The sequence below is a fragment of the Pimephales promelas genome, chromosome 25 (genome assembly GCF_988280905.1).
Source record: "Pimephales promelas chromosome 25, fPimPro1.hap1.1, whole genome shotgun sequence".
NCBI classification, from domain to species: Eukaryota; Metazoa; Chordata; class Actinopteri; order Cypriniformes; family Leuciscidae; genus Pimephales; species Pimephales promelas.
Window position 1 is genome coordinate 20798400 of NC_142793.1, and position 26462 is coordinate 20824861.

At 40.3% G+C, this 26462-nt stretch overlaps 1 protein-coding gene across 1 annotated transcript; it reads left to right on the forward strand.

Moving 5' to 3' along the window:
- The first annotated feature begins 366 nt into the window (after window positions 1-366).
- klf13 (Kruppel like factor 13) lies at window positions 367-25398 on the forward strand. Its single transcript, XM_039647826.2, has 2 exons — window positions 367-1141; window positions 18095-25398. Exons 1-2 carry the CDS (start codon window positions 691-693, stop codon window positions 18418-18420), a joined length of 777 nt encoding a protein of 258 aa, XP_039503760.2. The 5' UTR covers window positions 367-690; the 3' UTR covers window positions 18421-25398.
- Window positions 25399-26462: the final 1064 nt, after the last annotated feature.

Below are 26462 nucleotides of genomic sequence, written 5' to 3' on the forward strand. Positions count from 1 at the left end.
TTTGGTATAGTGTTGATCCTAATCCTACTTTTTTATATTGCTAATCTTGATCAGAATGCTTTGAATGGGTGAGAGGAAATCTTTATTGCTTTGCTTCATTCACACTGTAGACCATTTTCACTATAAATGATAACCACCAATTAATTTACCATTTAAATTAGGCTATGGATAAAAATATAATGCTTTAAAATAATCTCCTTCCTGAGTGGAGTACCTTTTTATACTTTGTAAAAGTTTGGTGGGGGCAAGTAAGGTAGCGAACTCCGGGACACGTCGTCATCCAATGAGTGCGCGTGCCTCGCATGACGTTGCCAAGCGCTACCGGCCGACACGCCCCCAGCATGGATACAATCAGCACTAATCGGCGCACAGCATACTGTCACTTTATCGTCGTGAGGACTACAGCCACGATGGGAGTTTTGATACTCAATCAAGACAAGTTTTCAGTGGTCTCTTCACCGGAAACTTCTCTCTAAAGGAAGAAAGCAGTCGGTGTCGCGTGCTCACGGCTTGATCTCGCATGATTTACATGCAGGATGTCAGTATTGCTGAAAAGCCGGTAAGATAGTGCAAAGTGAGTTTGCTTATGAGAGCTGCCTATTCAGCACCACACAAAGGGGATCTACTGAGTTCAGTGGTCTGCTGTCATTGGGTTTGAATGTCATAAAGAATTTCTACTCTTAAAACGAAATGGATCACTTCGCAGCAGAGTGCCTTGTGTCAATGTCCAGCCAAGCAATTGTCCACGGTCCAAAAGGGAATAGGGAGATCAAGCCCGAAACTGCGTCTGCACAGAGGAATGGAGAAGAAACCAGGGAGCCTTTGAAAGACAACTCATCTCTTTTTGTGGTGGCGAGAATTCTGGCGGATTTTAATCAACAGACCCCCACCAATTTTGCCGAGCAGGCAAAAGTAAAAGAGGAGAGCACACCACCAACAGCAACCCCGACCCGAGATGATGGGAACTCTGCCACACCTACCACCATCACCGGCGACCCTGCTCTTAAACAAAGAAACAAACGATTTAGGGGGCGAATTGAACAAGAACCCCCACAGAAAAAGCACAAATGCCACTATTCAGGTTGTGAAAAAGTTTATGGCAAATCGTCCCATCTCAAAGCCCACCTAAGGACACATACAGGTCAGTTTCCATTCCTGCCAAGTGTATTGCCGTTTCGCAGATCCAATGTAAACATCGCGACTCATCTGGGCACATTATGTTCCGCACAAGCTCAGTTTTACTTGACGGGACAACTGTTGTCGCAGTGAATACGATGGTATCTTATATAAAATGTGCATTTACTATAACTTGCCGTTCGAAGGGTATAGTATATTATTCGATGTAGCCTCGTAAATATTGTCACGCCCACCATGAGGAAGCTATATGGTAAACAGCAACAGTTATTATCCCCCAGAACCTCGCCTATATGAGCCACCACAACACACACACACACACACACACAAGTTACATACAAGCCCACCAGTTTAGAGTTTCAAAAAGCACTTTATTTGTATATTTTTTTTCTGCGAACAATATTCCCAAAGCATTAACACACACAATAAGAACGGTGTCAGCAAGGAAAACAATATTCATAATAACAATTCTATTAAAGAATACTGTAAAAGAAACATTCAACAAGACTATTATCTAGCATAACAAACCATTTACGTTAGAACATATGTGCTCGTGCATATACGCCTAGTCTATATTCAATACCTTGGGATAAAAAAAATCTGCACGCAATTAAATCTAACACTGCAGCAAAGAAGCCAGGAACCCCATGATGTAATCACTCATAAAAGTCTTGTAGTCTATAGTTTCAGGAGTCGATGGTGGTGGTGGTTTGCGAAAAGTGCACTGGTTGTAGCTCACGCTGCCAGACAGAATCAACGGTCCAAAAACAGCAGATTCGCGTATACTTCGTTTTTTTTCTGTGCGTTAGTCCGTTAGTTATATTCAAGAGGGTTGAAAATGAAAACTGAATAAAAGATGGGGGTTGGTGAGACTTCTGCGGTTGCTTGTTTGACTGTTAAGCTCTTTGTTGTGATGTGCCACACCCCCGTCAGACAGACTGCCAGCTGATCTGGCCAGCAACAGACTCGACCAGCCGAGCGCGGAGCCGCGCAGACAGAGTGCCCGCCCTCGGGGCTCGGCGCACACCTCAAGCCTTTATAATTAACCGTTAGAATGGAAAGTACATTTAGGAGAGTAATTACACGTTCTGTACCACGTTTCCACGCGTATACGCCGCTATCATTTTATGTGTTGCTGTCAGACAAGAGATAGACTTCATGACAGGAAACCCTGAGCTGAATCTTGACACCTAAAAGGCATTATGGCCTCAGATCAGAGATAAATCGCATAAATGTGTAAATTGTGTCTGGGTTTCCAGAAATACAACCTAGTTACTTAAAATGATGAATGTTCAGACACAGCAATGTGTTTCTGTCAATCATCTGCTGGTGTCAGTTGTGTGATGGTTCAACTTTGATACACTCAACTTTGAGGCCTGGTTTCACAGACAGGGTTTAGATTAAGCCAGGATTAGACTTTAGTTCAAAGCTAATAAATGTGCCATAGAAAAAAAAAACGATTTGCATCTTGAGACAAAACAATGGCAGTGACATTTTGAGAGATGTCTTAACTGAGCAACTAGCACTGATTTTTGCCTGATTTACCAGATGTAGAAATTTAAGAATGTGTAATAGGAAAAACTCATGTAGGTTGATCACTTATCTGAATATTGGGGGAGGAGACACATTGCTAAAAAAAAGTTGCTGCCTTAAATGTTTTAGCATATTTTTTTTTACAGTGTACTTATTTTCAAACTAGTTGTTTTGGGCAATCCACTGACTGAAAACTCACTAAATCATTCTCACTAATCCAGAACCTATAATCAACCATAGTGGTTCTGGTGTTCTTAAAATCTGGTGTTATAAAGAAAAACTACCAGTATGTACTAGCAACAATAAATGTGTTGAAAATGTTGGTTGCACATCTCGTCTTGCATGCTTATCAGGATTTGCTGCCACCACAAAAATCATATCTTGTGAGGCTGGCAAGACTACTTCCAAAACCATACCTTAATTAAAAGAATGTTAATGGTTTAAACGATTACATAGATGCATTCAAATAATTATATAGTGTGGATTGACCAGATTGTCAGTACACGCCTGTATATAATACTCTAACTTAGCTTTGAAGTACTGTGTCATCTACACGGTTGCCATTTCTTTTAGTTTTTACTTTGCTTGATAATAGGTTTGGCCTTTTTACAGTATATATAATGACATGTTTATGATGTCAGAACACACCACATACCACCCTGCATTCAGGCATATTGTTCTGTAAAACTCTAGCTCCAGTTGTGGTCCAGTGTATGGTGTTGGTTATATGTCTAGTTTTGTGTTGACATGTCAGCGTAAGTCATCTAGAGCAGATAAACAGCACAATTCATCATTGGTGATTTTGTTTACGGTGTGCATTTAAGACCTCCCTTACTTCCTGTCTTTCTGTTGGGTTATTCTTTAAGTTCGGGACTTTAGATTGGGTTTCACTGTAGTCACCGGGCTGCGGTCTGACCATGATTCGGTTAAACAATGAGTGTTCCGTCTCATTTGTTTTGGTAATCAGAGAATGTGGGTCATTCGAGTTCAGGCTCAGCCAAGCTGCTCTGTTATGGAAGCCTTTCTTAAGTACTCAGCGGATTTTCCATCAGTCTCTACCAATGGAGCAAAGAGAGAATGGATCTTTCTCCCAGCAACACGCTGCTTTTTGAACTGAAGGGGGAACACAGACTTATAAAAACAAACTTGGGGGAGCCAAAAGTACTAAAGACCTCATTTGACTTCAGCAAACGCCCTGAATTCCCTGCTGGTTCTGGGTTGAACCCTGCTTTGGATCATTTGTTTTAATCCAGAAGGAATTGGGCACAGGGTTGCATCCAGCTTTCTATTCAGAGCCCAGTGTGGTCGATGGAGTCATATAGTACGGCGGTAGGATAAAAGCTTGGGCTTTCCTTCATGCGCAGAGATGCAGTCACTCTAGTCAAACTGCTTTCATAAAAACGATTAGTAATTTCTGACAAGTGCAACAGGTCTTGATATGTTTCTTTGTTGCATGTTTCTGTCATGGCAACTTCGTAATAAAGTGTAAATATTTCATTTGTTTGCAAGACTGTTGCAGTGTTCTCGTGCTCTATGGTTGAATGAGTAAATCATGGGGAAAGGGGGGAGGGCCCAACCATCACAAGTGCAAGCTTGCTGGAAAAAGAAGGCGTTTTATGATAGAGCTGGAGCAGATGTACTCTCACGATTATACAACATTGAAATATTGCAAAGGGCTCAACTTAATGCTTTGAAATGCACTTCCCCAAATGCTTTTGCTTAAACTGTATTGTTCTTAAATGGAAGGAACCTTCTTTGACTTTGTACTTTTGAAGACATTATTGCATTAATAAAACTATGTCAGAGTCTTTTAAAAAAACTTCCCAGGAATTAGTTACTAGCTCACATATCTTTGTAAAGCACTTGTTTGTGGACTGAAAAGACCCTTTCCATCTCGCTAACTCAAACCACATACGTTTGCCAAACCAGCAATTTTAGGTTCAGGATATATTTGTAGCTTTTTTTTTTCTTTTTAAAGACTATTTATTGTAAGTTCTTGCCCTCAGTAATTCTGTGGAACAGAGTGTCCCTTACTTGAATACGTTTGGTAAAATAACCTTCTTGTGACCTTTCGAGAGGATGGTTTCAGTTTAGTTTGTACTAGCACCGCTTCTGTTGTCTGGGTGCATTCTGAACTTTTATCTCCACTGTTATAGTCAAGTTAAGATTAGAGCTTGGCCTAGGAGAGCATCAAGCATAATATTTGACAGATGTTTTATGGCTGTGCAGAGTCTCAAGGCAAGAAAGGAGGACACATGAAAAGTTGGAGAGGGTAGAAAGAAAGGAAAATATTCCAACCAGCATATGGCTGAATGAGGATGGGCTCATTAATCATCCTAATAATCACAGATGGACATATTCAGAGAGATGCTTGGTTTGCATTCGATGAGTTGTTAACTGTAATGGTGCACAATGTGCTTGCAGATAATAATTTATAGCATTTTAAGTGCAGTTGACTTGTGGTAGGCATATGCAGATGAAATGGGTGTGGGGCCATCCGGGAGAAACAACAAAATAGATTTTCACGAAACTTGCAGGTTTCGGTTCAGGAAGAAGAAAGCCAAGGCCGTGACTGTGACGTATTCTGGCGGTTCAGTATGCAAAAAAAAAAAAAAGACATGGTGTCCTTTTAGTGCGTGTGACTTTTCTCGTACATGTAGTTCCTCTGAAAGTATTCTGAATGTGACTGTGAAACCTGACTTTCAAAGTGAAACTTGATTAGTACTTTACCTCTACAGTATTCCGTTTCTACACATTTAAAGATCTAATGCAATGCAAAAGATTAATATTTTCCTTTCAGTATTAAATAAATATGTTGGGTTCAATACTTCAAAATATAACTTCAACTAGTCAAACTAAAACGTTGAGGTACTTACAATGGGGCCAATTTTTAGAGTATAAATCTGTTTAAATCATAATTTTCAACAAACTGTATGCAACTTTACATAAGATCAGTAAGTATTTTTTTCAGGTTTCAATGTGTTTTGTTTTTCTTGTGGCTGTACTGTTAAACAGTGAGTATTTTAATGTCCCTGTATATGCACAATTTACTTGAAAATGTTGGAGAAAACTTTTACAGAAATTGTACCCGAAATATTCCTTTGGCTTGCATTCGATTAAGTCACTTTCCCATAGAATCCGGTTCAAATTCACCATAATTGTGTTTGTTAGCGTTCTCTTCTGATGCGTTTTGAAAGTCGAAGTTAAGTGAAAAAGTTCATTAGGTTCACAAATTGCTTTCAGTGGCAAACCCTTGACAGATCCTCGTGATCAGAATGGGTACATGTGGCCCCTGTGTTCTTGGTTAATCTCCCTCACCCCATAATTTAATCTTTTCTTGGTACAACTCTGTAATGTCATCTGGGCCCAGATCCTAGACTCATTATTCTGATTGGGATACTCAGGACCTGAATTACTAGTCCTTGTACTCATGGGAATATCTCCAAGGAAGTGGAGGGGCATGTTACCACGTCAAGCCACTAAGTACTTGAGAGAGTCTTGAATATTGATAGCATGCCTCAGATCACACTGTTGCATGATGTGCTGTGCGAGGGAGATTAAATGAGATCACCTCCAAGGCCTCAGGGGTTTTTTTGTAATCCTCCGTAGCATTGAGAGTGGTGGGACGTGGAAGATGAGAGCAAATGCGGTACACAAATTGCTCATTCTGCTGAGTGGGTTGGGGAAGAGAAGGGGAACACAGCAGGTTGAGGGTCTAAGGTTACCAGACAGCTTCAGTCTGATCTCCTGTGAATATTAGAAGGCGGAGTTCCTCCTCAGACCGAAAGAGAATAAGAGGTCAGAATTGGTCACAAATTGATGAGCAAGATTGTCTAAAGCAGTTTTGTCAGGAGAAGAATGCTTACAAGTACATTGTGCCACCAAAGGCAGGGATTGGCTTTTTACAAACTGATATCCTCACACTTATCCTCAACTAATTTAACAAGATTTTTCAAATTTGGAATCACGTCTCGGCATGATGTAGTTCTGTTGTCCACCACTTGCCTTGAATATTATGAATTACGTGATTAGTTGCTAGTACGCATTAGGCTCAATCCCCAGCAGCACCCCTCGTTAACATACACATAAACAAAGCCCATAATCACATATTTCACAGTTGGTTAGCTTTTTTGTTCGGACGGTGAACCATAATGTTCCTTACGTGATCCCATTGTGTTCAAGAGTCCCAGGTGATACAGTAGTGTGCACCATGTATAGATGACATAGTATATAGAATTCAGCGTATGGATAAAAACAGTGTTTTTATTTGAACAATGGATTGGACCAATGGTTAAAGTGCACAGTAAAGCACACCCTCCACCCACGTTTAAAGCAAATACGTGTAAAATTAAACTGACTCGTCAGCCATTTTTCTTTCCTCTGCACTGGGTTATTTACAGACTTGACATCCTGTGCAGTCATCCTGCCCGTGGTTCAGGTGGAAGGTTTTAGAGGATGGGCTGGACCTTGGCACTTTTGCCCTGTGCTGGGCACAGTGCCATGGCCGGGGTGGATCTGGGCGCAGTGTGAGGGTGATTGCTTCACAACAAGGAATCTGCTCTCTCTGAATAAAACTATTTTCCGTTCCACACCCCTGGTCTGATACCTTGTAACCAGAATATGTTAGATGCCCAAGAGTGCCTGGGTTTGGCTGACCCACTTGTCATTCAGGATACACGCAATGCTCATTAATTGGGAATGATGTTAAGCAGGGGTCACATGAGTTTCATGTGTGTACTTGTGTTTGAGAGAAGATTAGAACAAAGAGAAGTTAAAAGAAATTTGTTATAATTGGGTCAATTAGCCTTTAACAATATTAGAAAATAAGTTTAGGTTGTAAAATGTCTGATTTTGCTAGTTTTTTTTAATTGTTGCCTGTTACAGTATAATTATACTTTTAAGTACTGATTAAGAGTAATTAAATATACTTGCTATAGGGTTAGGGTAGGATCAGGGTTTGGTTTAGGGTTAGTTGCATGTGATTATGCCTAATTTATAGTTATTACTGTAAAGTGTTCTCTGGAAAGGCACTATATATATAAAACTTATTATTATTACATATATGTGACGTGCAACAAGGTTTAATTAAAGTAAAGTGTTACCAAATTTTTCACCACATGGCATTTTAAGAGCATAATATTAGCAATTTAAAGTTTTCTTAAATGGTATACATTTTTTTTTAATCCATATTAAGCAAACATGAATGTCAAAAGTACATTTCTAAGAACTTGGCTCATGTGCTGTACTAAGTTATTTTATTTGAAAAATGTTTGCCTTTATTTATAGTGAACACTCTTTATGACATTTGCTATGTTTCCATCCACCTATTTTTAAGTGCATTTTGGGATATTGCATAAAAAATTGTAGAATCACATAACTTCAGTTTATAGAGTTTGGTAAATTGTTATACGATTAGAAACCACAGGCATAAACTACGATGGAAACACATTTATAGAATAAATTCCTTGATGGGCACCAAAAAAATTGTGACTGCACGATTGGATGGCATAACTTGACGTACCAGCGGGCCGGACTTTACACGTCTTAGACTACTATGTTCCTAAACAGCAGGCATCTTCCTCTGAAATGCGTTTGTTGCGTTTTATGAGATATTCCCATTTTGCACAGAAGTTAAATTCGCAACTTTGGATGAAAAGATAGCTAGTGAAGTTGTCTGTACACACAGGTTCTGTCAACTTAGCATTTATCATTTCAGTGAAGATAAAGTCTCTTTGTGTCAGGTTTTTACAGTCAGCCTCCTGTGTGAATGGTAGAAACCATGCTTTGGTGCATCTCTCTCTCACTGAAATATGATTGGCTGAAGTGCTAAAGCCCCCTGGGTGTTTCATCATGCGCTTATCCGCCCTTTTGCAGTCATCCATCTCTCCTGAAGCAGCCTGCACTGACGGGAATACAGCTCTCTTATTTTTCTTTCAAATGAAGAAAAGCTTACAGTCTTTAACTATAAAAACCAACCCAGAATTCACCATACATTAGGTCAACTCAGCCATAGTTATCTCACCACAGAGTTGGTATTAGGCCTCAGCTTCCTATAAGTACCTTTCGTACTCTGCTGAACTTATGGTTATTTAATTTAGCTTTGGCAGCGTCATATAAAAGCCAGTCTGTTCCTACCCAACCATCCCCCATTGCCCTGTGTCCTCTCCACCCACCCGTGAGGGTGTAAGGTGAAAGAACTGCTGAAGCGTTGTATAGTTTGAGCTATTTTTCTTTCATACTTTTACTATGTATGGGTGTCGATTTCTCTGTGCAGGAAGAAGGGGATCTGGAGCTAGTGTGGAGCTGTATTTTCAGCTTGCTAAAGCATGAGCCGCTGACTTAGAGTCTCACGCAAACTCAACGTGGGGCGCTAACCCTGCAATTTGTGGGTGGGGATGTACTGTACCGAAAGGCAGAAGTGTGGGGGTGGGTACAGGGTGGAATCCGTTGTCAAAGCCCTCCATTGATGTAGGTCACTTGCTCAGCTTGATGATTTGATGATTCTTTGCAGTTGCAGAAGCAATGCATGCATTTGGGTTTTTGAAATTAAAATTGAGGGGAGCCACAAAATGAAAAGGAGAGAATTTGTTCTCTGTTCTGTGCCAGAACCTAGGTTGCCTCATTGGCTTTTATATTGACATTAGCTCTTTCCATTGAGGTGTTTGACCCCTTTACTGTCTAATAAATCTGTATGTTGAGGACCCGGGCCTGTGTGCTCTGCCAGGCGTGGCTGTAGGATGAAAAGGATCATTCAGTGGACAGTCATGGGGGAAGGGTTGGCTTGGTGGTTTCGCATAGAGAAGATCTCACTGTCAGTGGTGTAGGTAAATCTTCAGAAACTAAATATGTTCAAGGTGTAGTTCACCCAAAAATTAACGTTTACTCTTTTTACTTTTTGTTCAAAAAATGAATAACTTTTGTTTTCTTTTGCAGAAAACAAACTATTAAAATATAGTCTGGGAACCTATGGCTTGCAAGCCACACCTAGCTCTTTGACAAAAATCATGTAGCTAGCCAGATCTCTCACCCTTTGAGATGGTCCTCACTGCAGAACATGAAATCCACGGGGACGAGTCAGATCCAGATCCAACTCCTCCCACCTTACATATACCTAAACCTACCCATCTCCACCCCCTGATCCCTAAACCTACCCAGCTCCACCCCCTGATCCCTAAACCCACCCCTAAACCTACCCAGCTCCACCCCCTGATCCCTAAACCCACCCCTAAATGTACCCAGGTCCACCCCTCAGATCTGGATCCAACGCCACCCCCTGGACTAAAATGTATCCTTTTATTGAAAATGGTGCTCTGCTGTGACAAGAAACATCTCGAAGTATTTCACTGGGTGTCGTGTTTATATCCATATGATAATCCATGCAGCTTTCAGTGAGGGGACTGTTTGAAGATACTAAAAAAGACACATGGATGAATGATAAAGTAAATAGCGGGATGTGCTTGATATTAAAAAGAAATATTAAAAGCGCAATAAGCCGTGAAATAGAACAGAATCCACTACTGACAGGATGCTTTCTGTGTGAGCACAAGCATAGTAGCCTTTGTCTACGGTTATGCACAGAAATATGTCCAAATGTACACCTTGTTGGGTATTGACGTGAACACATTTGATGTAAGCACTGCGTTGTTTTTGACTCACTCATACACACACAAGTACGCACTCGGGTGATAACCGAATTCTAATTTCAGGTGGAACTATCCCTTTTGCATCATTCAAGGATGTTAACAGAACCTCAAACAGCTTTGATTAATGTTTGGACGATTTCATGGTTGACAAAAGAAATGATTCAGCTGGACAGGAAAATTTGTCCATAAAAATTGGGATTTGAAAAGAGGACGCTTTTTCAAGATCAGCCTTCATAAGCAATTCCTGTTATAATCTGTAGAAATAAAAATATAATTTTAGCTCAGTGTCCTGACATTTAGCAGGCTTTGTGTCTGTACGAGTGTCAGAGCAATGGGTGACCCCACCCACCTGCTCTTGCCCGTTACCATTTGTAGGCTTATGGCTACAGCTGTCTTAATGTCCCTCGTTAAATGGTAGTTAAAATAATTAAGCGGTGTTGCAAAAGAATCCCAGTGGCCCAGTTAGGCCAGGACCCGCAGAAAGGTCTATTCCAAGGTTGTAATCATGAGCAGGGCTATGCTGTGATGTGCGCTCCTCGCAAGGTGGGAAAATAGAGAGTAGGGGACATAAATCTGCAGCAGTTGTGGCTGCATTCTCATATAAAGTGTCTTAGACTGTGTGTGCACATGTGCTGTAGAGACTGGGGGGAGTGAGTTATGTCTACTAGGCTTGATTGAAATGCCTGATGGTGAAGGCTCTCTTGCCAGACACAAGGCCAGCACTATTGTTTCTCAAAAGCATTAAAACCCTGGGAGGAGAATGTGTAATTGAAAAGCAAGTGTTTTTTTGGCGTTTTCATCCAAGACAATAGAGGATGATAAATTAAACATAGTTTCCTTTGTCACAATGTCTCTGGACAAGTCTGTTCCAGTCCTAATCGCTGCACCTGACCTAGTCGTAATGTCTTTGTTACACCCACATCCATTAGCATTAATCCTCAGTTTCTCAAAGTCACTGGCACGAACAGAGTACTGAAAGCCTGATCTGACTCTCCAAGTCTCAATGTGGTTAGTCAACCCTGCACCCCCTCCCTCCATTAGCACATACGTGTGTTGTACTTCTGTTTTTTGTTTCATTCCCACACTTGTCTCTGAATGCTGGAATTTTTTTTCGCTCTGTCAGCAATCTGCTCACTAGACCTTTACGAGATTAATATGAAGTTGTGTCTAATGCAGATATGACGATAATTTGCTAAATTACCCACAATTTTTGTGTAAGTAAACACTTTGTTTTTGCCCAACTTTGTGGTTTTTGGTCTCCATGTTGCGGTCTCTGTGAACTCGCTTCTTGGCAACCTTGTGTGATGGAGGGCATAACCCTCTCCAAACTTGGTTGCTGATGGGATTACATCTACTTCCAAAACCCCTTGCTCCTATGGGGTAGTGATGAGGTCATCTTGGCAAACATCTCAGCTTTATTAGAAAGGGGAAGCGGGGTAGCTTTCAGAAATTACCCAGTTTGCTGTGCTGAGACAAGCTGAGAACTTACTTGCAGACAGTTTAGGAAGATTTGGGATTGCGAAGAGATGAAGATTCCTGTTTGACCCACAATGAACAAATTACAACCTGCTGTGTAAGTGCTGCATCTACATTTGTGTTGCCATTTTGGGATCTTCTTACAGTATGGTTTTCCATAGATAATGAATCCAGAGGACGACCAGAGACTAGGACTGTATCCCTGATTCAGAACTTCTGATCTATTTGGGATCACTCTCTGCAACATTGGGATCGAAAACATATGATATTGAAAGCATTGTGTCTTGTTCTAATTTATATCTGTATTTTTGTTGTATTGTTTTTGCTTTGCCTCTGGCTAAAGGTAACTGAAGGCACATGTATACTGCAATAAACCTTGCAAAAACGAGAACAAATTCACAGTAACCTTCTAGATACTTATGGTTATAAATAGGTCTTTTATACTAATCTAAGATCTCCTGGTCCTGAACAGACATTCCTGCAAGTTAAAATGAATAAATAGCAAAAGGATTCTACTATAAACTCCTGTCTTCCATTTTGTGTGGGCATAATGCATGGGTGTGGTTTGGTATCTGTAGAGCCCCTTTCACACAGAGATTCCGGAAAATACATGGATAATGTGACTCGGCATTTGTCCCGGGATTGTTTGATTTCATTTCATTCACACTGCCAGTAATTTCCCGGGATCTGTGAGTGCCTTCACACACAACCCGTAAAGATCCCGGAAAGACACGTGACGTCAGGATGAGACGTGACGTCAGGATCACTATGACACACCCCTTACGGCATTGGTCCTGGCTTCTTAGTCCGGCAATCGATGCCGGTATCAATCTCGGGTCGTGTTTGCGTTCACACAGAAGGCGTTCTGGCAATTTCCCGGGATCAACTCGCTGTGTGAAAGGGGCTTAGGATTAATGTAAAATCTTCGTCTAATTATCTTAGTATAAAGATTTTCTCAGTTTTCCGTATGACAGCAGCTGATGTGGGACTTGCAGATTTTAATCTCTGGAATACCTAGTTTCAGAGCATGTTCTAGGGCATCAAGTGTGTTTTGCCCTTGAGCAAGCCTAGAAAGCACTTTGAGCTCATGGTTATAAAGGACTTATATGACCTCCCACTGGAGGTCCTCCCTGCCTGTCTTAATGTCTGCCTGCCTTTCTCACACAGTGTCTGGCTGTTTCCATTCCTACCTACGTCTCTGCCTGCGTAAGTGGCCTCTTGGTTGAAGAAACCTGAGGAATTTTATCTCTCCCACACAGAGATGCTGGTAGCTCTTGTTGGAACAGGTGAGCGACACCAAGTCTCCCTGGAACGACATTCAGTCTGCACTTGTGTTGCTCAGATAGTGGCCTGATCAGATGTCTGTGCCATAGACTGTTCACCTCAAAAGGCCCTTTTCTTCTGTTTCCTACAGATTCAAGGGAGTCTGAAGTTGTTCTTTATTTGGACCTCTGTGCAATCGACCATTTGCGATTGTGTTTTTGTACATGAGAAGACATAAGTATGAGTTTATTTACTGACCCAGTGGCCCTGAAAGGGAACATTTATGTAAGGCTGCTGTCTGTGACATAATAGTATCACCTCTAAAGGGAAACACTGTTGCTCAATTACCTTCGTTATGGGATGTTCAAACTAGCAGGTGTGATGTAACTGCTGCAAAGTGTAACTGGGTCACTGTGTTCATTAACATGGAGGTCAAATCTTAATCTCTCTTAATTACTGTCCCCAGTTGCGAAAAGACATGGGCACATGCAGAGCTGGTTGCACCACACCAGAGAGGGTGTAGCCCATCAGTATGATGACATGCCAGTGCCTATGGCATACAAAGTATTATTATTATTAAATGACACGTTGCAATGCTGCGATTAAAAAAAAAAATTAACCACGGGCAAGGGGTCAATAAAGTAAAGTTTACATAATTTTGGCATGGACATTTGAATGAACAACATGACACATTTTCACCATGGATTGCGTACTCACTATTGTTCTGAGGGACAAAAAGCAGAAGCGTCATCATTGTCCATTTTGCATTGTTCTTGATGCACTGGGTAGTGCCGCAGCAACTTCCATCTGTTATGAAACTGCCCCATGCTGGACAGTGCTATCTTTTCACATAAGCCTACTTACATCAAGAGTGTCCTCATCGGTGATAATATTCCCGGAAATGTGTCCCAGTTGAAAGTTATGGTTGCACCATGCAAACAGAAAATTTAGATTAAAATAGATGAAAAGCTTAAACTATAAAAAACTTTTGAACTGAAATAGATATGTTCAAGTTGAAGTACCAAAATTATTAAACTAAAACAAAATATTTAAAATAAAAATAAATTAAAGCTGTATAAATAATAAAACAAATTTTATTAATAAATACTATAATATGATACAAATAAAATTGAAATACTGACCGCAAAGATTCGAATTTGAGATTTTTCTTATTCTATTTTACTATTCAACTGCTTTGCTTGCATGATAATTTCGACTTACTAACACATGTGCATTATATTGATGTCACCATTCACACCATTACATGGCCGCTCGTCTCTGTTTTAACCTGTAAAATATTCATACTATTGCAACTCTGTGAAGCTCCTCCATTTTATGACTCATGACACGCACTTTACAACCTCGAGTTCCCACAGACGCTTTCGTGAATTAATTAGACTGTAAATTACAGGTTGGCTCCTGTCGTCACTAAAGGAAAAATTAAACCGCTCAACGCTCTGTCCCATTCCTACTACGCTAATGTTAGATCTTGGGTATTTATGTTTATACGCCACAATCATGACAAGATCCAGGATGTTTAAAAAAGGTCAAACAACAGTGGCCCTCTGAAATTAGTTCTCGTGGGTGTGGCACATTTGAAGGTTAGAGGATTTAAATTGTGGTTTCGTATACTTAAGGTATGTTTGGATGGGCTTGAATATGTGTGTGGCAAATGAGTATCAGATGATGTGTTTTGAAGCAATGAGAGTGCTGAGAAGTTATTTGCTTTACTTAGAGAGTGGGAGTGAGTGTTTGTGTGTGCGTAACTGTGTATTTTTGTGCATTTTGTCGCATGGGTGTGTGTATATAATAAATGGCCGATACAAGTGAACCTACACAGACATTGTTATGGACATATAGTTTCACACAGATTTTATTCTTGTGAGTGTGTGAAGGTTTTATTTGTTGACAAGGTTGAAAGGGTCTATGTGTGAGTAGAGGCAGGCAGAGTACACAGCTTTATTACTTGAGTAAAATTACAGTTACCCCTTGCTAGATTTTACTCGAGTACAAGTAAAAGTACCACAGTCAGATGTTTACTTAAGTAAAAGTACTTGAGTATCAAGAGTACGTTTTCTAAATATTGCATTACTACTGCCACAGTTCTTACATTTATGTATAGAAATCTCCTTTCATAACTGAACCTCTTGTTCAGATATGAAAAATGTTAATACCTTGGAGAATTTGAAAGGAATTGAAAGTAAAATCAAGTGATTTTCATCTTTTTACCAGGTTGCTTTATTTAACATTTCAGAAAATGAATTGATTCGTCCATGGTTTTGTCTCTTTATCTAAATCTGACCATTGAGTTGACTTTGGCGGAAAGCTAAAGGTGATCGCTGAATCTGATAGGCTGTCCCAATCAGTGGCACCTGTACAATCCAATCACGTTTGAGAGGGTAACAACAAATTGAGGGTTTCCGAGATTTTTCTTTTTCTTTTTTTAGAAGTAGTAACGGGTACTCACAGTTATGGATAGAAATGTAGTGGAGTAAAGAGTACAATATTTGCCTCTCAAATGTACTTGAGTAAAGTCATGTATACTCCCCAAAAATGGTACTTGAGTAAAGTACAGATCCCTCAAGTACTGTAATCAAATAAAGGTACTCCGTTACTGTCCATCGTGCATTTTTGTATGTGTGTTTGTGCAAATGGTGGGAGCAAATCTGTTTGAAAGTGAGTGACAGAGATAGACAGTCTAGACTCACTCTGCCCGAGTTTTCTCTCACTTTCTCAGCGTTTCATAGTAGGGGGAAGGGACCCCAGCAAAGCTGTCGTCCCACACATAAATTTGGTATCACGTATATGTTTCGTTTGAAGTTGTTTTGCTTTGGGGCCTTAAGGGGAAACCACAAAACAAAAGCAGCAGCAACAAGCTGTCTGGATCACTGTGTACTGTCTAATTTAACCAAGTAACGACTGAGGTGTCTGGATATTTTTCCTGTTCTTTGCTTTTCAAAAATTATGCAAAGTGCAGACACAGAACCCATACGTTTTTCAACGGTGGTTTCAAGACCTTTGTGGTGGCACTGCTCAGGGAGTGCAACGGCTGTTGAAAAGCTGGTAAAATAAGCAAAGCAGTTCGCACATTCATGGTAAAAGACACCAAATGAAATGGAACTGAAACGCATGCTGTATCTGACGTGTGGGCCCTTTTGTGCACAAAGAAAGAGGGCGTCGGTACCACATCGAGGAAACCGCACCGAGATATATGGTACCATCTGGCTTTGGGTAGATTTGTGTCAAAGCCCACTTTTATTGCCTAAAGGGGAAGGGGTAGGGTGTAATTTCCCATGCTTTTGCTAGGCTCATTGCTAGTTTCATGTTTGAGTACAAGTTGGGGCAGGGTACCAGAGTAGAGACTGTTAACCTGCCTAATTAAACTCGCTGTCTGGCTTTCCAACATGTGTTGGTAATGGGGGGAAGAAAAAACACTCTGCTAGGCCGTTTCGAGATGAGTGCCAGTTCCACATAAACCAGCGAGTATGTGTTTGTGTGTCCATCAGTTATCTCAATAATGAGTCAGTAAATCCCATAAGCCTCTTTGGAGCAGTCAAAATGATACATGTCCCCCATGTATTCTCATGATTCTCCAATTAGCATGATGCAATGCTTACTGGACTGGAACATATGGTTCATTTTTAATGCAGTGCATTCCTGGTTTTAATGTGTGGGCTTTTCACTCAGCTTAGCCATTGTAAAAGGGGGAAAAAAAAGTTTTTGGAAGACTTTTCCTTCTATAGGAGAGGATTAGCACACTCTCACGAGCCGATGCTAAATAGTTGTGCCACATCAGGTCTTTCACGTCTGTTTAAAGACTGTTCATTTTGGGATTTAAAAGCCATCCGTGGAAGGTAAACCCCTGCATGACCTGGACCTGAATGGTCTGGGTCATTCACCGTTGTTTTTAGTGTGAACTGATCTCGATTCTGTGGTGGTTTAGCTGTTCTAGTGTGGCTTGTATGGGACCTGTGTGGCTTTTGTGCTCTGTTCTAGGTTTGCCTTTTCTTTAGTGAATGCTACACATTAGCATACCAAGAGAAAACACAAAACTGCTTCAACATCAGTGTAAAAGAGCATATTATACCAATGAGGCATGTCGGCACGGGCTTAACGGGGCCCACATAGAATAAAAAGGCCCCAGTAGGACTTTCTTTATTGAAAGAGTTCATTGTCCACTTATGGACTGAAAGAAAAAGAAATAGGTTCACATCAGTTGGCACCGCTGGCCCCATTTATCGCTGTTAGCGACACGTGGTGGTGTTTATGATGTGGCCTCCTTAACACCTTGTTTTTTACTTTTTCAAAAACAGATTCAAAGCGAACTCTCAACAATCACATTTTCTGAAGCATAGCTGCAACTTATTTGTAGATGCTTGCAGTGTTGTAGTCGAGACCACCTCACTCGAGTCCGAGTCAGATTTGAGACCAAGACCAGAGAGAGTCGAGTCCGAGTCAAGACCGAGTCCATAGAGAGTCGAGTCCGAGACCAGAGACGGTCGAGTCCAAGTCGAGACCAGTGAGGGTTGATTATCTAATTTACTTTTATTTACTTAGAGAAATCCTTTTTTTTTTTTTTTTTTACTGAATTTACTTAGAGTTTAAAAAATATGATCAGTTTAGGGTAAAAAGGCCACATAGTAGGTGGTGTTAAAAGTAATTTTATTACAATTTGTCATGCGCAGTTGCGCACTAGAAAATCACCAATCACTGGGCGTGTCAATCAATTTAAAGAAATATTTTATTAACATACATTAATAATCATGAAAAATATTTTGAATTGAACTCAAGTGGACTAGGGAATAAGTCCGAGTCCTAAAAAAAAAATGTTAGAGTACGAGTCAATTCCGAGTCCAAATGCACACGAGTCCATGGCAAGACCAAGACCATTAAAATATGGTCTCGAGACCGAGTCTCGAGTACTACAACACTGGATGCTTGTATATCTTCTGGTTTGAAAGCATCACATATGTCTGACTGATCATGAATCTATGTAATAACTCTGACAGCTGTGCGCTCTGCTTGCTTTTTTGTGTTTGTCACAGGAGAGCGCCCCTTTCCTTGCACCTGGACCGACTGCAGTAAGAAGTTTGCTCGCTCTGATGAGCTGGCACGGCACTATCGCACCCACACGGGAGAGAAGAAGTTCGGCTGCCCCCTCTGCGACAAGCGATTCATGAGGAGCGACCACCTGATGAAACATGCACGCCGTCACTCCGACTTCCAGCCGGCCATGCTGAAGAGGCAGCATAGCGGTGGCAACGCCACCGTTTCGGGCAGCACGCGCCCCGGCTCCCTCAGCGATTACAGTCGATCCGATGCCTCAAGCCCCACCCTTAGCCCCACCCTCAGCCCAGCCAACTCGCCTTAACCTGGCCGCACTTTCTGCCCACAGCGCCTGGGTCTCCAGGCTGATTTTTTTTTCTTCTCTATCCATTGTTTTTCTTTCCCCCCAAAAAATAACCGGCGTAATAAGCACCCATGCTAAACCCCGTCGCTTGCTGTGGTGTACTGTACTGTACATAACTGCTTCTTGTAGTGCAATTTTCTTGTGCAACCCCTAAAAGAGAAAAAAACAAAAAAGAAAATGCCTTTTCCACATGGCAATATTTACATGATGTACCATATGTCTGTATTTTTATAGCTTGTGGCCACCGCCTCTTTCCATTACGCTTTTTTTTTTTTTTGCTGATTCTTTCATATACAACCGCTCTGTTCAAGTGAACTAAAAAGTTGAAAGGTTTGACAGGTAAAGATGTTTCTTTTTTTTCTTTTTTTTAATTTAAAACGGGTGAGGGAGAGGGGCACACACACACCTCAGGATTCATAACAGTTTTTTTTCTCCTTTAATACTCACATTGACTGCACAATACAAGCATCACTTTACTCCGAAATTCAACAGAGGTTGAATTTTGCGCCCTGCTCAGGGATGGCCTCGTTAGCTTGAAAGAATGAACATGATGAAGATAAACATACATTAAGAAACAGCCTTACACTTGGACAAAAGGAACTTTTGCACTCTTTTTTTTTTTGAGTTGGTCGGTTTTCACATCAGGGGAAGTAAATTCTGGGTTTTGACAGTCATTCATACTCTTTAATGTTTGTAAATCGTTCTTTTAAAGAGAGTGGCAGAACCACTCACCAGATACAAAGGGTTAGAGGGTAATTCTGTCTTGAGACTGGAAATTACTTCATTTTCAACATCTCTATCTCCCGATAACCCTGTACTCGCAAAGAGCTGTGCTGTTTCAAAGGGAATCCTCTCAATATAGCATGAATGTCGTGATCAATCCACTTTTACATGCTCGAGCCACCCAATGAAGAGAACAGACAGCACCACTTCTCTCAGTGGACTAAACTAAACTCCCCTTGAAAATTTGGAGGCTGAAGTTTCAAAGCAGCTGTTTCCTCAATAAAAACAGCACATTCATCAACTTCAGGGTTTTTCACTAAAGTACGACACATTCAAAGGCACTCGTCTGGATGTGCACCTACTTCAGATAAAAAATAAAGACAAAAAAAGCACATGAGCAGAATCCACCAAAGACCAAGGTGTGAACGAGAGAACTCTTTTTAGGAAGAGGGAAGGGAGGGAGGGATGTTGGCATTCTCTCAGGTAACAGCAGAAGTCCATCTGCAGAGGCCTTCCACTTAGGAAACTGCATCATCCTACACAGGGCTATTCATAGCACACTAGCCAGGGAGACGAGAGCATTACAGTAGAGCTTTACGCACTCTGTCTCGCTCACTCTAGCTGACGAGAAGGAGTGGGCGTATGAGAGAGATGGATGGAGGGCCAATGTAAAAGTTTAAAAGAAAGATATCAGTGTCATAACCAGGCGCCATGCAACAATTAGTAAGGTGATAGTAAAGGATTATTATACAGCTATGTGAATCTGGAATTTGGGCCAATGAGATTGCAAAACAAACGAAAATCAAAACCATTGAATTGACATGGCGAGCCAAAAATCGGCTTATTAATCAGCCTGGTCTGTCGGTAATCACAAAATGGAGAAATTTTGACAGAATAATTGTCCTCGGCTGCATTTTTCAAAAACCTGGAAAGCCTAAGTAGATCGTAGAGTCCCCTGGTGCCAATGATTTCTAAACTCTATTTAGGCTTATTTTTAAGATACTGTTATCATCCGATACCGATAATCTCAAAGTTACCAAATGATTAATCTGACTAATCGGCCTAGCCAATATATATTTATATATATATATTCGTCTGTCGGACACTGTTATCGCCAGAATGACCAATTATCTGCAGATTAACTGGCCTTGCTGATATATCAGTCGATCAGTTAGGACACAGATAATGCAACAACTCAATGTGAATTAGATTGCCATAGTGTGTAGGCCAACTCACTTTATGGTGAGGAGAGCAACAGGCCTCCATGAGAACAAAGAGTGCTATCTGCAGGAGGCAGGAAAGAGGGGGTTGACCCATAGCGAGACAGATAAAGACTGAAGCTTTATCTGGAGCTGAGCACTCCAGCAGAAGAAACACCCAGTCAGCTCCCTCTCTCTCTCACACACAAACCTCCCTCCCCTCTGCACTACTCCCCTCTCACCCGCCAACAGCATCCCACAATGCATTGCAGGAGCTTAAAGAGGGAAAATGGCTTCGTCTGATTGGATAGCATCCAAGCAGCCGGCGGGTGGGGGGTTGTAATAGAGGAAGTTCAGGCCCAAATCATAACGTCTCACCGACAATGGTCTCATCTCAATGAGATGTTATCAGTGTTTTTTTTTCCCCCTCCAGTTCGCCACTGTCGTTTTCTCAGAAGAGATCAGTCACACTTTCCTTAAATGACTGTACTTTTCCACAAGCACAGGGAAACAATCGCACATCCTTTTTTTTTTTTTTTTTTTTTTACTGTTACGGAGCACTGATACATCAGTGTGTCCACTCGTTACCTCAATGAACAGCTGCTTTCAAACTTAACTCAATAAAAACGGGACTTTAGGCATTACTCTTCGATTTGTACATATTCATACATATCACTTAAACAGTGAATTTGCCGTCCTTTGTCGCTTCAGCCTCAGAGGATGAAGGGACAGCATGAGAAACTGTCGACCGGGCCTTACCCGCTCAGGCGAAAGGCATACAAGACCCTCCAGGAACTGAGGCACCACTATCAAAACTGTTGTGGTGCCGCCTCATTCACGGTCTCACTTTCCCACGCGCAATGTTCCAAAAGTGACACTTTAATATTCGTTTAGGAACAGTTCTTCAATTTATATTCATAAGCTCATTAGTCAAAACCAGCCATCTTGTCTTGTCTCGTCTCTTGCACGTTTTCCTTGCACACCCTCCATGCCCAGTGCGGGGAGACCAGCATCAGAGCCACCCAGCTGGACGAGCGCTCCGGGGTTTGAGGAGCAGGTGGGGAGGCCTGTGAATGCCAGGCCTTGTCCCCCCCTTTATCCTTCCTAACAGTCCCCCATCCCCCTCCCAGGGCCTCTCTCATAGCCTGAAAAAGAAGAAAAAAAACATAATCACGGCTTTCAGCTAAAGAAAACAGCCCTAATCAAAATAAACAGTGCCACGGCGGCATTATTTCTGCAATAAACCCACCCGTAAAGCCGTCTAGCTGGGGTTGCACACTCCCCTTTCAGATGCGACGTCAACCATCGCCATTGCGACTTTGCCAACTTTAGCGTATTTCTCGTCCAGAATTTCACATCAGCTTTACTTCCAAAGAAAGCTGGCCACATATGTTCACTGTGTGGAAGAATCTTTACTCATTTGTAGACATTTTACATTAGAATCTGTTCAGCCGCCCTTTGTATCTGCAAATTCCCCCAACTGCTGGTTAGGAGAGGGTATTTCAGGGAATACAAGGGCGGAATAAGACCAACCTCCTCTTCTTTAGTACTTCTCAAACCTGGTAAAACATGTTGGGTATCGTTCAGTGAACCTCGAAAACCTGAAACCAACAGAAGTCTCTCGCATTTGGGTACTGATTAGATAGAGTATACATGACTAAGTATATTTTTTTTCCTTACAATATTTACTGAAATGAATATTTTCTCAATGGAAATCCAGTCAGCCCGGGTTAGTGTGGATTACATGTAAAACCGAACACGTGTGCTTATGTTTCTGTATTTTTCACTGTACCGATACTACTTGAATGCGAAGCAAGACCATTGAACACAGGTGGAAACAAGTCAAACTGTACCTGCTAAGTTTCTCGGCTTACAACCCATGGATGTACTCATTTCCCTTTATTTGTTATATTTCTGCATTGTGGTGTAATTTTTTTTCTGATTTTCTTTGTGTTCAGATCTTAGCTGTTATTATCATAATTATTATTATTATTATTACTGATATTTCTTGCAAAGTTTGTTAGTGTTTCATAAGGCTTTCTTTTCGGTCTGTTGCAACGATGCTAGTAAATTTGGACACTGAAAGCTCTTTGTCAGGATATAGATGTATAACCACCAAATTCAGAAACATGGACGGTAAAAGGTGGTTTTAGTTGGAAAAAAAAGGGAAATATCTTGACTTCTCAAAAGCATTGCGTGAGACTGAGTGCGATTCGCACAATCAAGTTCGATATCGCATTACCATAGAGACCACAGCATTGTGAGTAGATAGTCACATTCATGTTTTATTGTTTTCTTTGTTATTTAACGTTAGAATTCCACCTATGTGTTAATTTTTTTTTCTGTCATGTATTTTTTCAAACTCATACCTCTAAAAAATCAAGAAGGTTATGAAAATGATTTTTTTTTGTTGATGGGGTGGGGTAGGGGAATTCATATCTGAAAGAATTGTAAATTTAAAACAATATTTTTGATGAATTATCAGGGTCTTATGAGCCACAGAGCATCATATTGTAAGCGAATCATCTTTCGTGAATCTAATTTTACCAGTGGATTGCATAAACCCACACTCCCGACTCATCCAGAAACGATTTGTTTTGTATAAGGCTATTTGTTCACAACATCCAATAATGATAATCCTACATTCTACAAACTGCTTGTTAGTTCAATAAAACGTGCCAAAGGCATTAGAAGGGTGATTTTATTTGATCATATACAGTGATAGTCAAGATAAATACGACCTTGTACAGTTTTCTATGAGCGATGTACGTTTTTATGTGTATGTAGCGGGGTGAATGATGTTTTTAGAGTTCTAATTTTGCCGTGATCTCGATGTAGTTTTTGTTTCCTTTAGTTGCTTTTCTTCATTTGTCATTGTTGTACAGAACAAATGCACATACTAGTAAAAGTGAAAACTCGGATATTAACCTGTCCACCATCCTACGTGAAAGCTCTACCATTCCAAAGGATTGCAATTACATTTGCTATAAATATGCTGCTTATATCCAACCAATGCATCAAAGCTTAATTTCTTTATGTATTTATTTTGCAATTACTCTTTTTGACTGTGATATATGTATTACATGACTTTTGTTACTATAGTTCAATTTGGTACTGTGTTCCTCTTTGCTGTCCTTCTGACGTTTATTTGTCTGTAAACTTGCTTCATACTCTCTGTACCTAAAGAAACAGCCATGTTCTGATGCATTAAACAGAACCCTTGACCCTTTCAGAATAGAGAACAGACAAGATGGCAAGAAGTGTGCAGTTATCAGTTCCAATATTGTCTTCCCATGCAAAATAAGGTCAGTTTGAATAACTGATGTTCTCAGTGCTGAAGGAGGGTTTACTTTAAAGAGCTGTAGGATGCGATTGCCAAGGATGCTGTAGTGCCACGACAAGTAATTTCGCCCTCGCTTTTGGCATTGGGTGCATTGGAAGTCTCTCATTGAATTATTGTTTTAAAGACGTTACCAAAGGCTTCAGGATCGAAATAATGAATGTTCATGTTAGTTGGGAAGTTTCAGAAGAATTTTTTTTTTTTTTGCTGAAAGATTCTCATGCACCCTGAACTCATTTTTAGTGGAATCAATCAAACTAGGCTGTTTTCAATATGGATATGCAAAATCGATTTGGTTAACCGTTATTTACACATTCTAAGCCATTGGAAAGGCTTTTTTTGATTTAATATAGTCCCAAGGTACCTGGGAATAAATCCACATTCATTGTCTTTATAGTCCCACGGTGCAGTCAAAGATCTCGTACTGGTGAAAGTTACACTGTGTTTTTGCAGTTAGATGTTTCTCCAAAGAACCTATGGATGTTTAAATGCCATTCAGTGATTGTGTATCCAGGTTTAACAAAGCTTCAGACATTGACACGCTTCAGGAATCACTTTAGAAATGGATATTTACAATGTCATGGGCTGAAAAGTTTAGGTCTGGGTGGTAACCTCTAATGGTTGATGTGGATTGAAGTCTTAGCCGTGGCTTGGTTTCGACTGTTGTTTATGTTTTGTCTCTTGCTCCGCTCAGGAGACACTAACTGCTTTTGAGGGCTGTGGTCATTTCTGTTAGTCTGGTCGTCTGCCAAATCGTGTGGTTGGGTTCGCACAACCTCACGCCTGTAAAAAGCAACCCATTTGTCTCTGAACCCCAGGTGTGGTGACCTAACTCCCCTAATTTAGGGAGAATCACGCAGACGACCCCCAACCGAACAGCGAAACTCATTTCAAATTGATACGCCGACATTTCCCATATGATTAAACCCCGGTCTGAAAATAAGACACTGTGAAAGAGCCATCCGAAAGACTTTCTCTCCGACACCTGTGAAATCATGTGTTCTTTGTTCCGGATACGGGAACAAAATAATTTCAAATTCCTCCCTCTTCATACATACCAGTTTAGCACGTCGTGTGCTAACACTCTCCTATTGTAGAGATCTCAATAAATGTTGTATATTGAATCGTAATGAGGCACTAGCGGCCTCATGCTGTCCTGTAGACGTTCGCCGCGTGAACTCGACTTGCCTTCCTAATGTACGTATTCGTCTGTATTTTAACAATCTCTTTTAACGATACCGTGTGATGCCTGCTCCAGTGACTACATTGCGCTGGGTTTCTATTTCCCAGCACCTCTGTACTTTGTACAATAGCTCTTCTTTAGCAATGGCCAGTTCTGTTCTCCATAACCTCATTCAAGACGACTGCCGCATAATGAAACTATTTTTGATTTTATTTTGATTTGCAATCAACCAAATCACTACAGTGAAGTATTACAGTTGTACAGTTCCTTGAATTATTCAGATTATATTATTGTTGCTGGTCTATGGTTGCTCTGCTGTATCTTTTTATGACCTACTTTTTTTTTTTTTTACATGTTAGACAATATTGTGACTATGTCCTATGCAAATATGAGAATTAACAAGAATTTGTCAAATAATGTATGTTGTCTGTCTTAACTTGTATGCATGAAATAGTGAAGTTTACATTTGAGAATAAATTCATAAATAAGAAGCATTACTAGGATTGTCTCGTTTTTTTTTTTGTTTACCAAGTGTATTTTTTAAATTTATTTTGTACAATATAGATTTGATTTTAATGTTTAAGCACAGCTATTTAAAATTTTTAAATAAATATAATATTTTCATATTTTTATTACAAACATAGTTAATTGAATCCAAGCTTTACATTAATTTGAATAAATGATTTAAATAAAAATTTAATATGTAATTTTAAAATGTTGATATATACCGTATATTAAATCTCCAGTTTTTTTTAATTTATCAGCTATTTTTCAGTACGTATTTTATAGATTATTTTCAGCTCATATTTAAATCTATAAAATGTCATATTTTTAAATACATTTAAAATTTAAATGATTTTATAATTTTATTTTATTTAAAGAAATGTATCTTTCATGTTAATGCATGCCTTTATTATTAGATTTATTTTTTTACCCATATAATAAGTATATTTTACAGTCAACCTGTTTTCACAGTACAAACCTGGATAGGATGATGATATCAAAATTTGTTTTATAAGTAAAAGTTGGCAAACAGATTTATACTTATCCAAGTTATCTGAATTAAGGCTAGAAATGACTTGCTTACTTGTATGCTCAGTAGGCCTAACTTCAATACAGGCTGTACTCCTTGCTGATACCCTTGACATACACAGTATTTGGCAGCTCTGAGCGCATTGCAGTCCCTGGCTCTGAATTTCAAAAGCTCTGGCATGAAGAGCACAATTCTAGGCAGACGTAGCATCACATATTCACCAAACCCTTTAGTGCACAGCCAATGGCTGCACTTGTTGCTCAGTAGGATCCCAATAAGAACTAAGAACAGAGAGAAGCCTGTTGTGTAAGAACGATGTGCTCCGAAACATCCGTCTGCAGGAAGTAGCCTGCAGTTTTTTTTACATTTGTGCACTCATGCAAATTATTACTGTAACTGATGCAGGGACATGTCAACAGAGACCACAAAACAGGTGGCATTTGTGTTTTCTTGTCATTTGCAACACTGAACAAGGCCGGTGTTGCATATAGAGGGTGAAGATGGTGAGATATCAAATGATCAATG

What these genes read in the sequence shown, in the direction of transcription:
- klf13 (XM_039647826.2), top strand. Translation starts at nt 691, where the DNA reads ATGGATCACTTCGCAGCAGAGTGCCTTGTGTCAATGTCCAGCCAAGCA. An exon ending in CCACCTAAGGACACATACAG is followed by an intron (nt 1,142 to 18,094) that starts GTCAGTTTCCAT and finishes TGTTTGTCACAG; the next exon opens with GAGAGCGCCCCTTTCCTTGC.